The sequence below is a fragment of the Spodoptera frugiperda genome, chromosome 6, assembly GCF_023101765.2.
Source record: "Spodoptera frugiperda isolate SF20-4 chromosome 6, AGI-APGP_CSIRO_Sfru_2.0, whole genome shotgun sequence".
Taxonomy (NCBI): Eukaryota; Metazoa; Arthropoda; class Insecta; order Lepidoptera; family Noctuidae; genus Spodoptera; species Spodoptera frugiperda.
Genome location: NC_064217.1, coordinates 9951470 through 9970217, shown reverse-complemented (window position 1 = coordinate 9970217; position 18748 = coordinate 9951470). Strand labels below are relative to the sequence as shown.

Below are 18748 nucleotides of genomic sequence, written 5' to 3'. Positions count from 1 at the left end.
TTAACAGACATTCAAAGTATTATAACTATAGTGTATTTTTCGTAACTGGAATCCAAAGTTTGTTAAATTGGAAATGTTTGCAAAGTTTTATGGAAGAATCATACATTTGGAAACTTGTATTGTTATTTGTTTGTAGCGAAAATAAAAACGGTTTAAGTCTTTGTGTTTCGTATTTAAATAATAAAAGGAGGTTTTCATATATTCTTTGTATTGAGTTCTCACAGAGGAAATACAGGCGTAGGCAGAAAACTGAATCCCGCACAATGCTGTCGCCCGACAATGCACTTCTAACAAAGCGGTATGAAAGGGGCGCGTCTTCCCGCCTGATTTGAACCAACGCGCCGGAGAATTGAGCCTTTTCTTCAGCGATGCAGATAATAATCACTATAATATTGAAGGCTTTTCAAATTCAACTGCTTTTCTATAGAACTATCCGTTTAGAACTAACTTATTGTTGCTCTTTTTGATTTATGCTTGTGATATTTTTGCTTATGAACCTTATAACTTTTTCTAAACATTTATCATTCTATTAGTATTCTCAAGAGGTAACGTATGAGTTTTCTCTAATGGCTTAATTCGTCATAGTTATATTTAAGAAATGAATGAAATGCAGGAAAATAGCTTCAAGTAGCAACGTAATCTAATAAATCAATGGAGCTGATATTATCAGGACACCATCCATTTTCCATAGGTTTCGCAGTGTCGTCACCATTGCTACAAAACCCACATAGCACTCAACATACCTAACAAAAGTTTTCTAAAACAAACCTCCACAATACCTACACGTAAACCTTAAAATATTAGTATTAGGGTAGCGTCCTACTGTACGACATATATCACGGGCGTCAATTCGTCGCGTCCTACTCGTACCCTGGTGCTGAAATATTACGCAATGTTCGGGAACATTCGGAGGTCATATTTGGTACATTAACACCGACTGCCGTGTATGTGCTGTGATGAATGTGACTATGATTTCCTAGGGAAGGGATTTGGCTGGATATTTGGATAGAGAAGCCTGTTATTCTGTGGAAATAGATAGTTTTATTATACAATACGAATGTTAACTGGATTAACTAAACACGAAGATGTTGATATAATATTAATTTGTTGATAAAAATTAAATAAAGTGTCTATAGATATACAATCTCCGAACTAAAGTACTTTTTAGCCCTAATTTTTTCCAAGTGAATAAATTGAAATAATTAACGAGGTAATCCGCTACCAACTATTCTACGCTTATTTTTGTACCTACACCCCATTCAAAATAACACCATTTCAGCTTAATCTTACTTAGCAATTCTTCTTATCACACCATATTACCTACTACAAAATTAAATGATAATAGAGAACTTCAATCAGCATATACAAAGCTGACTGTACTGCAGCTGAATAAGACGAGCACAGAATTCCTTCACCTGTTGTAAGCCCCGATGAATAGTATAATCCGGGGTTGAATGCCGTATTATGCGAAAAATTCATTAGGCTTAAGTGGATGCCAGCCGTCTGTCGCCTTCATCGAGCCGAGTTAAACAGAATGCTGCGAGAAACGTGAGGAATAGGAACGTTTCGCTGCAAGCCAGGGCAAATTGAGACTTTTTCTAACAAAGAATTTTGAGTTATTTTTGCTAAACAATCTGTAACTAGGTTTAGAAAATTGTTTGAAGGTTTATGGTGAGTTTACTCATGACATATTGAATAGATCGAGTAGCAATGTATAGGTACTAATGAGAAATAGAATTTTTAAAACAAAGAATATTGCTTAATATTAAATGAGACAATCTTTATCCTACAATAAAATAAATACACTATACAATACATTACTGATTGGTGTGACTGCGATTTAAAAATAAAGACTCAAACATATTTTTCCATTTTACACCCCCAAAAATTAACAGATCTTCTTACTTAAGCATAAGCAATCACTCCGTCTGCCTGATCCCTTTCACCTGAACACTTTGATCCTCTCAATATGTTCCAATAAAAATAAAATTTGAATGGAGCTCAATAACGTCGAGTTGTCACATCAAATCCTGCAGGTACATACCTGCGTCGACTGTTCATGATCGAATCAATTTTCTTCGTGTCAGATGCTAATTATATTGTGTTTGAACGCCACCTTTGAGAACGGTGGAATATGACATGTTTGACGGATTATTTTTGAAAATTTGCTGATTCTTTAATGTAACTACATTGGGTGGGGTGATCAAATTGGTCACTGAGATTTTTGGAGTAAAATTATTATAGGAGTTTTTAATTCGTGATTTGATCGTTGGTTATAATTACGTATAGTCGCCGGCAATGCAGCCAGCTGCAGTGGTACTAAAAACGGTGATGAAAAAAGCTGTAATAACGCTGTATCATATAAAGAATTTAAATTAAAAGCCTTTAAAAAGACACTTCAATGAATATTAAACTGAATACACCAGTTATCACGCATTTTGCATGCATGACGTGTCGTCAGTAACATTAAATATAACAATAACTGTAACACCATTCCTGCTCACATAACTCAAATAAATGTCATAATGAATGAGTAATGAGCTCGCATAGGGTAAAGTACCCAATTATCAGCACTTTAAGAGTTAGTCCTAATTTAAGTCAATTTATTATTGTGAAAAAAGGCTTTCTCCCGTTTAGGTAAATTTTATAGTTATAATATTTAATAAGGAAGACGATAGTAAAAGAAAAGCACGATTGACCTCTATCCAAGATTATTTAGACAAGTAAGAATAAAAAATGGGTCTGTCACCATTTACTGGCACCATCTCCACCAATTACTAGCATAGAGCAACCCAATTATCAGCACCTAACTATCACTGTTAGGAATTGCATTAAAAAAATTAGTTACATTATTAAAATCTGTTTTTAATTATTTTTATGTAAGTAGGTAACATAATAATTACTTATAATCTAATAATACTTTTATCTGTATAAGTCGAGCAAAAAAAAGCGTCACGGCCGTACCATCCTTTTCTCGAAACCATTCAAGCCAATTTCGACCGCCTATAACTTCATTATGGATAAAACAAGAAGCCTGAATTTTCAAATACTAAGCAGGCATTGTAAAAACAAGGTATATTTGAATTTTCATTAAATTTTAACAATTACTTTAAGAATTATAACACGTTAAAGTTTTTTCATTTTGTCACTGACTGACAGATCATCAAAAGTATAAGGCACTTTTAACAGACATAGAAGCTTAAAATGTTTACATAAAATTAGTATTTAGTACCTACATCAAGGGAAAAATCAAATATTTTGTAAATTCAGTCCAGTTTTTTAGATACATCAACTGCATCAATAGCTTTGTAATCCTATAAAAATGTATGGGGTTACAAAGTTATCGATACAGTTACAATTTCATCACACCAATAACTTTGTAAACCCATATAAATGTATGAGATTACAAAGTTATTGATACAGTTACATTTTATTGTTTAATGGAATAATTGAATCTACAAGAAGAAGTGAGATACCATCAAAACATTCTGTAAAAAATCCAAGTCGCGCCCCTCATCAGTTTATCTCCATAGTGTTATTATTTATCCTCATATTTATCCTCATAGTGTACCGTAAAAAAATGTGAGATCCATGTAATACCAAGTCGGTTATTTTATTTCGTCCCTACTTAAGAAACGTTCTGTCTTAAGTTATTATGTAAATGTTTATCAAATCAATATTACATAAATTTTACGTTTTTAAATAAAATAGATTGACTTGGTCATCGCATGAAAACACAAGTATACCTACTTTTGTTGACATTTCTCGTATTAAATTGTTTAGTCTATTTCATGACAACGAATTACGATGGTCTATTACACGATTACGTACGATGGCCCAGTCAATCTCTTTTTTAACACCTTTCCGTTCAGATGTTTTTTCAGTAATCAAAATGTCCTGTAATTTGACTGGTGTTAGTAAATATTGTTGACTATCAAGACATACCAATTGCGCACTACTAAGACAATCTCCAGTATTATTATAACATTGTTTATTTGTTATAAAAGTTGTCGTAGCTTGCATACCATCTACAAAATCTTTTGCTAATATTACTGGTAATAAAACAAAAAATAAGAAGAGAAAAAATTAATAAAAACAAATAAGAAGAAATGATGAAATTCTAGGGAAACCAATTTATCAGCATGCTTCTGATCCAATTATCAGCACCATGCTAACATTTGGATTTTGATGGTATAAACTACTTTTACAAAACAAAATTAATTCTTTGCATTAAATAAACATCATTTACATAAAAAAAATATGAAATTAGTATTTATGTACTTTTTTCCATTTATCAGCACCAGTGCTGATAATTTAGAATTTACAAAATATGCGATCCATTTATCAGCACTACGTATTTTACCAATTAATCACCAAAACCTCAAATTCTACTCTTCAGATTATCATCAAAAATTATCTCAAATATCAGAGAAATCAGTAGTTTCAATATTAAATTTGTAAAATATACGATATATCATAAAATGTAAACACGTGTCCTTACCGGCGATCACAAGAAACAGGCAAAAACAGAAGAAACTGTAGGACACAAATGTTTGTTTACATAATTTCCACCAATTTGAGGTCTCAAAGTATGATTTTCCCAATAACAGGATTCCAAAAACATGCATTTATTTATTTATAAGTGTGGAAACCCAAATTAGTAAGTGAAAACCTTAGAATTGGTCGATTTATTCAGAGTGCTGATAATTTGGTGCAGTGCTAGCGTTTGGGTAGTTGCCCCTATCTATTTTTGGTCCCATTTTGTACCCAAGGGAGTTAATGGCTCGTCAAATAAACTTTCTAAACTAAACTTTTGGGACGACGAAGGTTTTAATCGGTTTTAATGGGGAACTAATTATGAATATATTAATATTCGACTCTTTAAATACGTCATTGTAATAAGGCTGGGCTATCGATGTGACTGGGGTGATGTGATGACGTCTAGGGAGTATCTCTCGCAGAATTTGTAGTATTCAGAAATGTTATTATTTTATTATCCAATAAATCAAAGCAAATTAGAATAGAATTCAAACTCTATGAATGAACCAACCAATCAGAGCGCCAAACGCGCTCTCGTTTCAATTCAAAACCAAATTCGTACTAAGCCCTCTGTACACAACTACGCAACAGGTACTTGACGACTTCAAAAAAATCTTGTTCTGTTCCATTAACCATTATATGTAGAGACCGGATCCCTTAAGACCAACTTCATCTTGCATTTAACTCACCCGGGATCATCCTCAAATATATATCTGTGCCATATTTTAAAAGGATCTCAAACACGTTGGATATTTTAAAAGCTTGATAAATTACCAAAAAATGGAAAGTAAGGTTTGTCTGTACTTTTGTTGGGTGAAGTTTTTATTTGGCTGGAAACTGGTGAAAATATTGGGTGCTGACGTTAATAGTAATTTAAAATTGGACCGTTTTAATTAGCTTATAGGAGTATGGAGTGAAAAAGTGATGTCGTCATAGGTATTATGTAATGTGGGACATTGGTCTGGTTCTGACCCACAAAGCCAGGGCAGGAGGCTAGTATGCTCAGATATATATTTAAATATTTCGGAAGGTTCGTTCCGTCCATTATGAATTCCAACTAAGGTCTTACATAATTTATGAATATTTCTTTGGGGGCCCTCCGACCATTATCGAGACGAGAGGTCAATTTTGAAGGTTTGTGTGCCAAAAAGCCTATCGTTTGCTCTCCCAGAATTTTATATTTTGTTTAATGTACGTTTAGTTATTTTTTGAATGTAACTTTTCCTTGTGGAATGAGAAAAACCCAAACTGGAACGGTGTCCTGGTGTTCAAATAACAGGACCTTTTTTATATTGAAAATATTTTAAACTTACCAAAGGATCTGGTAAAAATTCGAAACATTTTTCAATAAGTTGGAAACCCCATTCATTATTAAAAATGAGTCACGTTTTATACATATATCCAGAATTCTTGACAATCGAAAAATACGCTCCTGAAATTATCATCATATCAGTGCTCTGTGAATCGCCATACATTTTATAAAAGCGTAGTAAATAACGTCATAATCGGGAGTAGCATCTATGAGTCTGTCATTGCGCGTTTGTCAGCTCGGATTAAATGCATTCGCAAGAACTATCGCAGATTACCGCCCAGTGAGCACGCGCTCTACATGGATGTACGAATAAAATGCTAGATTTGAACACACTACTTTCTCCACAGAAGTAACGACCACAATTTCGAAGTCAGTAATAACGTCTCATAAATCGTGAAAGTTTTAACTCTCGTTATTTACGATCAACACAATAACAAAATATTTCATGTAACGTGACTCATCATATGGGCTTCTCTTTCCCTCTTTGTAACCTCTTTGAACTCAATAATGAAACTGCATGTACGGTATCTTAACACCAAACTTTTTACAACTAACTACACGATTCCGACACGTTTTTTTGCAATACCATATCTGAGTAATCGTCCCTTGTTTAACACATCTGTGTCGGGAGTGGTGCCATCTTGTGTTCACTCGGGCACAATTTATTCTTCCCGGGCGAGTCTGCTATATAAGTAGGATTCCCTGCGCCATGAGATCTACGATTATATAATCGGTTTTAGTTCTGAACAGATTTTTGGACAAATGCTTTTGTTAGAGAACTGTGTGAGGGAATGTTATTAAATTCTTTATTCATTGTGTGGATAGCAGTTTTTTTTTTACTTTCGGTATTTAAAGTAACACATTTTTGAAAATAAAGTCTATAATATATTACATCTATTAACAACAGATGCCAATTCCTTCTGATTCGTAGAAATAAGCTATTTCTACTACTGTTTGTTGGTTTGTCTAAGTGAAAAACATATTTTTCCCTGGTCAGCATTCCACGGAAATATCTCACCAAATCTAGAACCCCGGAGGGAACAACACGGACTCCTTACTTTTCATTATCAATTACTGAACCTATGGGAGGTCGTAGAGTTTCCTTAGGGAGGGCTCAACCACTTGGTTTGGTCAAGAGTGCCCCTAAATTACTAAGGAAGTGAGGGCTGACCTTTCATTTTGTTTCATGGACAGGGAAATAGATATTGAATAGCTTAGCACCCTGTCTGTTTTTTTTTTTCAGAATAAAATAGATACAGGTATTCTTTTTCAAAAAAAGAATTTAAGTATTCTTACATTTTTAACCGTCTTTCCAAAAAGGAGAAAATTTTCAATTCGGCCCATAATTATGTCAATTTGTTATTTATTTTTATTGGATTTTTATTGAGAATTAATTTTTGTCAAGATTTTTATCTTCAATAATTTTTTTTTTTTTATTTTTGTTTAAGAATTTTCTAGTTTTTAGGTCGAATATTCTAATTCCGTATGTGATAATAACATCATAATAATTATATGAATCTCGTCGACTGAGACTCATCAGAAAAAAATATACAGAAAAAAAAACTAAAAACAAGCAAATTGTCGAGCATCGTCACAACTCTGCAACTTTATTGCGGGCACGCATATTTTTTCAGAAATCCCGCAAATATAAGCGAAGCACGCTTCAGTCGTATACTGCTTAAAAAAAGACACGTTTTTATTGCTTGTTGCGAAAATATCATTGGGTATTTGTATAAACACGGTTATAATAATTGTAAAATAGTTTCCAACTTTGTCTGAGATCTGAATATGAAAACAGTAAAAAACAAGTAGAAATATTGTACCCTTGTATATATAAACTACATTGGAAATAACAAAGGACAGAGGTTTCAAAGGCATTTTTACTATAACTGAGCCAATACAAGCGTGCAAACTGCCATTACGACGGCGAAGGAATATTACCTCCTAACTGTAATTTTTCTTAATTAATCGAAATCATAACCTAATGTATGCAAACCCAAGAAATGAAACGATTTTTTTTTCAATTTGTGTTAAATTCGGATTTTTGTTGGCCGTGGTATTACTCCGGTCGAGCTGGCCCATTCGTACCGCTCGCTCCCACACTTAAAGTATTGGTACTTCGCCATCGATAAGCCATTTTTATCAGATCTCTTGTTAACACTTGTGCCAGTTGTGCAGCATGGTCACATTCCTTTAACGTGACAGTTCGCACGTTTGTAATGGCCCAACTATATGGAGACTTCATTTACATACTATGAAAAAACAAACTACAATTAACCTTTGACTTTTTATTTTCAGTGTGTATTTAGCTAAAAATATTTACACAAATTTTCAAAGCTCTCTAATCTAGCCACCAGTGAAAAAAATGTATCACAATTAAAACTAAACCAATTTGTATTCATTTGACTAACTCCTGCCAATATTTATACCACAAAGGTAAACATTGCAAAATATGTTGCTAAATTACTGTGTGAATTTTATAGATCACACCTGCTGTTTGCTGTAAAGGCACATGATAAATAAATCAACATTTAATGAACCTTTGACATGCAAATAGACAATTGCTTGTTTTCATTCATACACAGCAGAAAATTGATAATTTTTAAACTCTCTATGCAGTTTGTTTTTGTTTTGCGTTTAGTAATAGCTGACGCTAACAGAATGTACATTACAATAAACTACATGTAATTTAATACCGAAGTGGTCACAAGTACGAATCCAAATAAAGGTTACTATTTTATTCCTTATTGTATTATGCACTATTGAGTTGTTTCAGTTTTCTGAAGTTGAAAACTTCAGTAGCATTACAAACTAACAGAAAATTGCATGATATTCATAATACAGCGGGGGTAAAGTAGGTAATATTTAATATACGCACCTCTGTTTACCTCCTCAGGGAATTAAACATGTAATATTCGTTATGTTATATTTTGATTAGTACGTTAACATTAGAATACCCCGCAAAATGTTCCAATAACCGCGGATTCCACAAGGTATTCGTGAAGAGCCGCTAAGTGAATGCTATCTCAGTTATTCGACACAATAATGTGCTATAAACAAATTCCTAGGTTACCGACAAAGGGACATACAAATAGCTATACGAGTAGTGTACTCTATTGATCCATTTTTGTGTTGTCTAAGGATATAATTCAGGTATTTCTTAATGAAACCCAAATGGTATGGTACTAGTACCAACTACACAAACTACAGATCGTAAGATCAGACCATCTTACTCTCTTTGAAACACGCTCATGATTACCACTATTTGTCTTAAAACCTTTTATATACAGACTTTTTAAGTAACCAACACACCATAAAGATCATATGTCCAATTTTTTATGGTATAGGCTGGTAAACAAGTAGACGGATCACCTAGTAAGCAATTGTCGCTGCTTAAAGACACGCGAAGCACCAAAGGTATTGCCTGCCTTTTGATTGATGGTTACAATATTGTTGATATTCGTCAATAAGGAGAAGTTTTGGACATACCCTTGGTAATAATGATAAGACATTGCAAAAACTTACTTAATCAAATCAAATCACTTTAATGTATTATCTATCCATAGTGTACAGAGTGGTCTACAATTTTAATACAATAATATGTCCGAACTATGGGCCCTTATTCTTATCTACCTTAATCTACTTACATAAAGTAGGTAACACTGTTTTAAACAGTTTAAAAAAAATCATTTACAGGTAGTAATTATAACAACGTAGCCAATAATGAGGTTATTTAACCCTCATTACCAAACAGCGCATCAGCTTAACATGCAGACTGCACCACTCGTGTATGCAAGTAGTAAATAGCATTACCGTTTGGCCCAGCCAATTAGTGCTCAAAAATGACACTAACAAAGCGCATGTGATCTGTTATGCAGATTGCCCTGCATTTTTGAAGCGAACAAGGACGGTGCGACCCTCGTGTAAAACCGCGCAAATGTACGGGGTGGTGTAGACGGTTTTTTTTTTGTTTATAAATGTTTTAATGGAGGTATTTAAGCTGACAGTTTAAAAGTATTTAGGTATATGACTTTAGTATTAGTATTCTAGTGATTAGATAACAAAATTGTTGAGTTTTTGGAAATTATTCACGAAAGGATTTTTGTGACAGACAACTTAACTAACTGCCGCACTAGATATTTAATGATTACTTAAACTATTCCTTAGTAACGATTTTGTATTGAAAACAATCCCTAAGGACTTGGTTAAGTAACCATTAAATGACTCTGAGTATGGCGGTGAGTAATTTTATAGATAAGCATTTAACATTATGAAATTTAATTATTTACTTTATTTTTTACACAACTTTACTATACTATACTATATAAAAATATAAGATATGAACCTGTAGCACTTAACCACAATATTCAAAATTCATATTCAAATATCCGTTAATCCGCCATTGCAGTTTCGCCGCCATGTCACATGGCGCGTGGCGTTATCAACGCGCGAACCACAAAGACAAATTAGCATAGTCAACGCGCGGATAATGCGACCAGCGCACCTGGAGGGCCGCGGGACCACACACGGTACTTTTCAACAAGGTTACACACAGTTCTTTGGAAGAAAATCTTTTGTTTCAAAAGTTAGGGGAACTGGGATCGGTTATATTTTTTTTTAGTAAACTAAGTATATGGATTTTTATGAATGTTGCCTTACGTTGCTTTGATGATAGTTTTTAAAAGCAGACTGTTTTGGTGTAATTGTTGGGTTTATATTATAACTTTCGTGAGACATACTAAATTAATAAGTATGTTTTTCAGCATACTCACATAGTTATTCGACGAGGAAATCGACTAGTTTCGAACCTTACTAGAACCGGCGACTGTCGCGGTGCTACGATAGACAATAGAAGCCGCGTCGTGTGTCGTGGATTGCTGTTCATGAATATGAGCCTCTAGCATGGCTCTGGCTCTAGCATCAAATAGTAACTTGAATAAAACATCATAATTAATTTTCAATTGTTGGGTTGCAAGATTGTTTAGAGAAAAACTGAAAGTATTTACAAGGAAAGGCAAATATATCCAATCCGCTCATATACGTTAAAGTTATTAAAGTTTATAATATACTCCAACACTCCACTAAAATCCATTCCAGTTCAAAAAGCAACATCATTAAATAATACCGTATTATTAAAATAAATACAAAATTGTCCATCACGCCGGTTAATTAGTCCGTGCAAACAAACTATGAACTCAATTAACTGTTATAATTAATATGAATTTTATTCACGTTGAGGGCGTGGCGGAAAAATGTCGCCCAACGTACGACATAATGAAGAGAAAATATGTTATGTAACGAGTTTAGAGCACGGCCGTGGAAGAATTAAGATAACTTTAATTATATTTTATGCAGGACATTATTTTGAAAAGGATATTGTTATATTCTAGGATAGTTTGTTATCAAGTGGTATGGTAAATGTTATTTTATTCGTACTACTTAACTTGTTCAGACCTGAGTTGGTGTCAGTTTTACTTCTACATTAAGTTTGGCTGTTTTTTATCTCTCCTCCGTGTTTCAGAAGGTCGTATGTAGAGCCTGTCGTGCATAGCTTCACAAGAGAACTGACCGACAGACCGACATTGTTAATATTTGCTTTGACGTTCAGAAGCGCCTTCCTGATCTATTTGAAATAAACAATTTTAACTTTGACTGAGTAAGTATCTAGAGACGAAATTCTTGTAATTCAAGCATCGGTGTGAAACGAAAATTTAGACAGTATGTTATGACTCGTGAATACCCATCGAAATAATAAACCCCAGCCAGCAATAACCCCACTAGGTATAAACCATACTGAAAAAGTTACCATCCATACGAACTACCCCCTAACACAATACTAAACTTATTGTTCAAAGGTCAATCTTTTGTAGGAAGTAAGAAACTTCATCCGACATTTTTGTTGCGGACCAACTTCGAGATCCGACCTGTATTTATTCCATTTATGACATAACTTTGAGCTGGCAATACTTAAAATAAATATAAAGTTTGATAGCACCATTTATTCAAATACTTGTGCTCTTTGCAGGCTGTCGAGCTTAGTAAGTCAAAATTCAATGGACAAATAAGAACAACAATTGATTTTTATTATATAGAGATTGCGTAGACACAATATTAATTAAAACATTACTTATTACTAAGTACCCTGGTATGTCTTGTCACTATATAGTATACTAGCTTTTGCCCGCGACTTCGTCCGCGTGGTTGTGTTAGTGGTTGGTGGTCAAAATTAAAACAACTTCTACCCTTTTTATTCGCTATAAAAAGTAGCCTATGTTAGAGCTTTAAAATTGACGAATTTCCATATGACCATTCATCCCCTATTTTTACCCACTCTCCCCTATTTTTTTGCAATAAATAGTAGCCTATGTTGTTCTTCAGGGCCTATTCTATCTCTGTACTAAATTTAGCGTAAGCGGCGTAAGCGTAACAGACAGACAGGGCCGTGCAGCAGAAATCGTAATATTTTAATTTCACCACAACTTCTAAACCAAACGTCCAATTTTAATCATTCAAAGACCAAATATTATCAACATAAACTGTACTTATTGATGAAATAATTTATTTTGATAAGGATTAATAGCATGAGTAAAATAAACGCGTTTAAATGTAGTCCAAAAAAATTCAAGATTTTTAAATAAAAATTTTGTTGTTGTGCCTCACTTGACATAGATAGGTATAGTGTGTCGCGGACTTTTTTGTAGATATTTATAAGATCTACAATTAATTATAACATTTTATGGTTCTATCTTTTGTAGTTTAGGCAGCGTACGCAAAATAAGTAACTTCTTTGGTTGATTTTTTTCAGTTTGTGTCCGAAAAATACAAATATCTTACGGAACCCTACTTTTTTCCAAAATAAAATATAGCCTATGTTACTCGTGGATAATGTAGCTTTCGAATGGTGAAAGAATTTTTAAAATCGGTCCAGTAGTTTTTGAGCCTATTCATTACAACCAAACAAACAAACAAACAAAGTTTTCCTCTTTATAATATTAGTTTAGAAAACAAAGTCGCTTTCTCTGTCCTTATGCCCCTTTGTATGCTTAAATCTTTAAAATTACGCAGCTGATTTTGATGTGGTGTTTTTAATAGATAGAGTAATTCAAGAGGCAGGTTTATTTGTATAATACATGCATAATATATCACCATTGCACCCATTTAAAGCTGGAGCGGGTCGCTAGTACAATGTAAACTACTCACAGAACCAATAATATAATTTATGCAACAGAGCACAATTATAGGAAATTACAAAATAACACTATCAAAAAAAAAATCATCTTAAGAAAACCCCAATTTGATTTTAGTATGAAATTGCAGTCACTACCACTATAGCCAGTTTGGTACTAGATAGGATAACAGCAGCATTACTGGAATATCTGCCGAGCAGCACTCGCCACAACTATGTACTTGTGACTAAGACTAGAGAGGGCGCTCACTGTCTCCGCTGCAAGAAATACTTCAAAATGAAACCTTATTACCATTAAAATAGGAGCATTAATTTTGAAAACAAGATTGCAGATACCAATAATGTCTTCAAATTGAATTATCTTAAATAGTGACATTTTATGATAGTTCTTGCCGCGTTATTCCTACTTTTAATACTCCTTATAATATTGAATTTATCCTTAATTGAACTTGAAATCCGCTGTCTTATTTATCGGCTGGGAGATCAACGAAGCACCATTCACTATCTTCACAATTACTTTTATCACATGTTTCTTCAGTTTTGTTACAGAGTTTGAGATTTTCTATGTCTGGTAGTGTAATTTGTCTTGGAGCATCTGAGGCGAATTTTTTGAAAGCTTGTAGAATCGGCCGGTAGCCAGTACAGCGGCAAATATTGCTACTTAAAGATTTCTCGACGTTCAGCATTGATATGTTCGGGTTTCCTTGAAGAAGACTGTAAATAATGTTAACTGTAATTTTCCAGGACGTCATAATGGAGATTAAAGTGAGCTTCTTGTAAAATATGTAGCTCAATTACTTATGTCACCAACCTGTACATCGACATTACCCATGCCGGGGTACAGTATCCACACTGGGTACCGTTCTCATCTGCCAGTGTCTTCTGTAGCAGTCTGTTACCCAAACCCTCGATGGTGGTTATCTCCAGCCCATGGCATGACGTTACTAACATCAGGCACTATCGAAGAATTATTATATTAAAATTAACTTGTTCAAATTTACAAAATCAAACTCGACATTCCTATTCCACGAAAATATTAAACAAGCTAGTAAATACTAGAATAATGAGACGGATAGTAAAAAAAACATTTGCATGTTTGACATGATTTTTTACTGAGTTCTTTAGCATATCATTTTGACCAACCGAGTTGACGGCATAAGATGTGCCAGCAGGTTGGTGGACGCTGACGATGCAGGCTCCGCAGCCACCCTCGCGGCACATGTACTTGGTACCGCGCAGCTGGAGGTAGTTGCGGAGATAGTCCAGCAACGTCACGTCCGAGCTGACCTCGCATCCCACTGGTAATCATTAGCCAAAAGAGCGCATAAGCTACCCAGAAAGAGGTCTAATATCTATAATAATATGGATAAGCAACTAAACGTTTAATAAAATAATGTTTAACGTCACAATATAAAACTCATTTTGTTAAGTACTAACCTGAAAAATGTAATCCATTGATTTTAAATTTTATCATGTCCATGTCCCAGTGTCGACTTGTTTCACTGAATTGTATTAAAATAATACCAATTGTACACAAACTAGTAAGCTAGCTGTATGTTATCAGTACGAAAATAAATGTTTTTATTTTTATTTATACGTAACGAAATCAACAAATTTACATATCTAAAACCGTTTATGTGTCAGTAGATTAGTATGGAAATATTGACACTGACAATTCAGTGTCAATATTTCCATACAGACATACATACAGTACACAGACTTAATTTTGGTAAACTATGCTTTTAAAATTTAATTTATTAACAAGTCACAGTTACACGGAACATGTTCAGGAATGACTAAACCCTAAAATGAATGCGGTACATTTACTACACACAATCTGTCCTACAACCCCCGAATATACATATAACATGGATACTCAAACAGTATTGCCAAAGCGAATGCAAAGTATTTGACAGTAATGCTAATGATGCCGTGTCCGAGAGTGGCCGTTGCATTAATATTCCGAATTTGTTTAGCCTCCATATGAATATTCAGGGACTAGGCTGAGGTCATACCTGAGGTGCGCAGCCTGTATAGTTGGTCGGTTGAAACTAACTTGGAGGGTTGAAAAAGGGATGAAATTCAAGAGAGAAACTATTATTTATTTATTAAAGGTTATTTCCAAGAATTTGAAAGATATGACATTCCTGATATACGTGAAGGAATTTCAGTGATATTCGTAGGCTTATAAAACAAAGGTGGAATCCGGAAGCTTGTCGATATATTCTTAATACAAATATCACAAACATATTGCCTCCTATGGCAGCGTTATGATATCCGTTTGATTATTGTACTTACGCATATTTTACGCAAGTTATTTTATTGTTGTATCAAAACTAATCAATCAGTTGACCCTGTTACTCTAGCTAGAAATATTCAAATTGCATAGAGAAAAATTGCTTAGATAATTCCTAAAGAAGCAGCTCAATTTATGACAACAATAGATGCCAAAGAATTAACCAGAAATCACATATTAACGACAGTTTTATAATACAATATCAATAATAAAAAACAGCGTTGGGCCTAGAATAGTGCCTGTGGAATTCCAAATATAAACGCCAATAGATGGTAACTATCGATGTCTAGCATGTAATGGACAGTTTAAAATTCACTAAAGTAGGTAATGAAGCTCCAAGTTTTGTAACACGTACCTATTGTAGTACTTAGTAAAGAGGTCACAATAATTCCATTTCAATTAACACGGGACTCGTGAAATGTATCTCGGACTAGGGAACACTGCGGGGGTAAGTGAGCTTGCTATTTATTTAGCTCTGGCTCCAACTTAATAAGTTTCTGAGTACTTGTTAGTCTACCAGCTTGTTATAAGTAGGGAACTGTGAGATAAAAGGTAAATTTCATTTTGAACTTTATTTTCAAGGTCTAAGGTGAAATTTTGTTTTCATATCTGAATCTTGTAAAGTAGGATTTTTGTTCTAAATTCACTTTAGTTCATATTAAAAAAAATATTTTCATTATCTAACTAAATTGGCCATCGCTGTGTTCGCACACGCCGCTCATGACAAGGAATCCCTCTGTGACTCGAAACTAGTAGAACTTTTCTCAAGTATGTGAGTAAACCGTTGTTTTAGTCTCACGATTATAAATTATGTAAAGTAGCTAACAAAGAAATTCATGTTAATAGACACGCAAAATTTCTCTAAAATCTGCACTATCAGGAAAAGCACAGCACATAGCTTAGTATCAGTGGAAACGGTCACATAGTTTCACAGCTTAGCTACTACATCATATCATCATCATGCATAACTACGTAGCATATCTCTGGTGGGAAAGCACCCTAATTCAGTTAATTTCCCATTAAGTATTAACAGGGGCTGTGTTTGTGCATATTGGAGTCAAACGTTGGGATTATAAAGGTAAATGGGAACATAAAAGACTTAAATGATCTCTTGTAAGTAAGTCTGAGTGAGTGTTACTGCAGTTTATATGTAAACAGTCAATAAGCAATCATCCAGTATTGTACCAAGGTCGAATTTAGCTTAAATTCTTAAAAGATCTGGAACAAGAATCATTCCAAGAAATGACAATACATTATCTTTTGTTTAAAATATGGCTTATTGCTTCAGGCAAGTACGAAGATCAAAAGCAGCTCCATATTATTTCCCAGAACTAATTTTCAATTATCTGACAAATATCCCTGAGATGAAACGTTTCTCTATAATTAAGAGATGATAGAGGAAAAGTAATAAAAGTGCGATCATCAAATCTCTTAGCAGATTAACCAACTGAATTAAAACGAATCTTCGGCTAACACGACGCATTATAATGCTCTAAACGTTACTCGCTGTTCTAACAACGCAATTGTCAACTCTCACTCTTTTAAATAAAGTCTAATTCAGCTTCTACTTCTCAGTTAAGTGGCTTTTACAGTAAAAGAGCTTTTATTACACCAATATAAATGCTAGAGTCGCGTGCAAGTCGGGTGTAAACGTGAGTAAAGTTTTACTTTTATCCACAAAAAGGTAGTCTGAGAACACCGCCAAATACGTGAGGTATAAAACTTTAATAGGATGATGTTTGTTTTATGCGATCATTTTAATTTAGCATTCTTGGCTTGCGTGGACCGTTTCTTTATACATGGTTTGTTTTAACGATAACTGCATTGCATACCGTGCACTGTGTCCAGTTGCCACTTTGGCAATATTTTCAATAATTTTCTTTCATGTCCTGGTTATTTATGCAAATGGAAACTGCACATTACTCACCTCAAGACAGACCCAAAATATTAAAGTATCTGGTAATTAAATATAAGACACATTATTCTAGGATGATTTCTTCTTTAATAATAAGATACGCCATGACTTCATGTTCACCATTTAACCCATCATTTAAATCCTATGCCGCGTAAAACAATTGTTATCTTAAATCCGCGAACCATAAAAAGATCCGCGAATGTAAAGTACCATTGTCCCACTGACCCGGGCACTTATAGTGACATTTTGACGCGATCCCTCTCGGAAATTTACATAAAACTAACTCCTGTTTACATCGTTGTGTTTGTTTGTAAACAAACTCCAAACTGCACCCCGATGGGGAAAACTAATTGACATTATAAGAAGACATAAAAACTGCAGTTTAATAAACTTTATTATAGGGGGTTATTATGGTCAAATAAAGCGATAGAAATGAATTATTTCTTTAGGCTTAAGATGGAATGACAAGAGTTTCAAAACTTTCGAAAATTGTTATGTTAAGCAAGTACCCAAATCATGAGAAAGAGAAGCAATTTGATGAAAAATGGGAGTTCCAAGAAATGAAGCTGCTTTTCGAGCCGCAGCCCCGGCAAACCCGCTAGGTAGAACCGCAGCTACGGAAGAATTGAAGCTAATATTTCCTTGCCCCTACAAATACCTTTATTCATGGAAAATAATTAAAACAGTAATATAAAACAGTATAAATACTACCTACAACTTGGTCGTGTCCTAGTATTGGATTGAGATCACGTGCCTCTGAGACTAACTCCCGATTCATTTAGGTTTTGCTCACAATGAGGCTGAAAATCAAATAAATTTCAATTCCAGTCGACCTTGAGACGGGTCTTTCGTCCAAATCAAATTCATCAAAATAATAAAGTCGGTCACAATGCTGTGTTGGTTTTTAAATGAAATCTTTTCGCGATATTTCGCATTTTTCGTGATTAGAAAACGGTAATGTAATATTTTGACTAGATACTATTTGCGATTAACAAAGATGATTCTTGGTAAGTAACGTTATCAGATTTTATATTGATCGTCATGGAATCAAATAGTACGTAAGAGTTGGATTAATCCGCGAATCAAAACTAATTAATATACAAAATGAGCAAATCAAGATAATGACTTGTGGATGATGAATCAATGACACTTAATATCAATATTATACCACATAATTAACATATCCTGCACAGACACGGAGCCAGATACATTCTCAGAAACAATTGTCATAAGTCTAATTACGATATTTCAACTGACGATCAAATTATATTACTGTCAGTTTCAGAACTGATGAAAGCATCTACAGATTTCCGTGTGAAACTAGTTGTGCTGTTTGTACATAATCTGCTTATCCTACAAAAGGTACTTTTAAACTTATAACGTGAATATAATTTAGTTAAGGCTAGAGCAAACCGCGACGCATGCTGTGAAGGCACGTGCATACCCACTAAAAACTGTGCTGCAATAAGAGCAAGCAGTACATAGTCGTGAGTCGTATTT

General features: G+C 34.1%; 1 protein-coding gene and 1 long non-coding RNA gene across 2 annotated transcripts; both read right to left on the bottom strand.

The window, feature by feature from the left end:
* Window positions 1–2694: 2694 nt before the first annotated feature.
* On the bottom strand, window positions 2695–4741 carry LOC126910756 (uncharacterized). The gene is made up of 2 exons (XR_007705363.1): window positions 4673–4741; window positions 2695–2816 (listed from the first exon to the last, which is right to left on the bottom strand). It is a non-coding gene; the product is annotated as an uncharacterized LOC126910756 (long non-coding RNA).
* Window positions 4742–13501: 8760 nt separating this feature from the next.
* On the bottom strand, window positions 13502–14517 carry LOC126910805 (xanthine dehydrogenase/oxidase-like). Its single transcript, XM_050694505.1, has 4 exons — window positions 14475–14517; window positions 14181–14335; window positions 13849–13994; window positions 13502–13751 (listed from the first exon to the last, which is right to left on the bottom strand). Exons 1-4 carry the CDS (start codon window positions 14515–14517, stop codon window positions 13502–13504), a joined length of 594 nt encoding a protein of 197 aa, XP_050550462.1.
* Between the last annotated feature and the right edge of the window lie 4231 nt (window positions 14518–18748).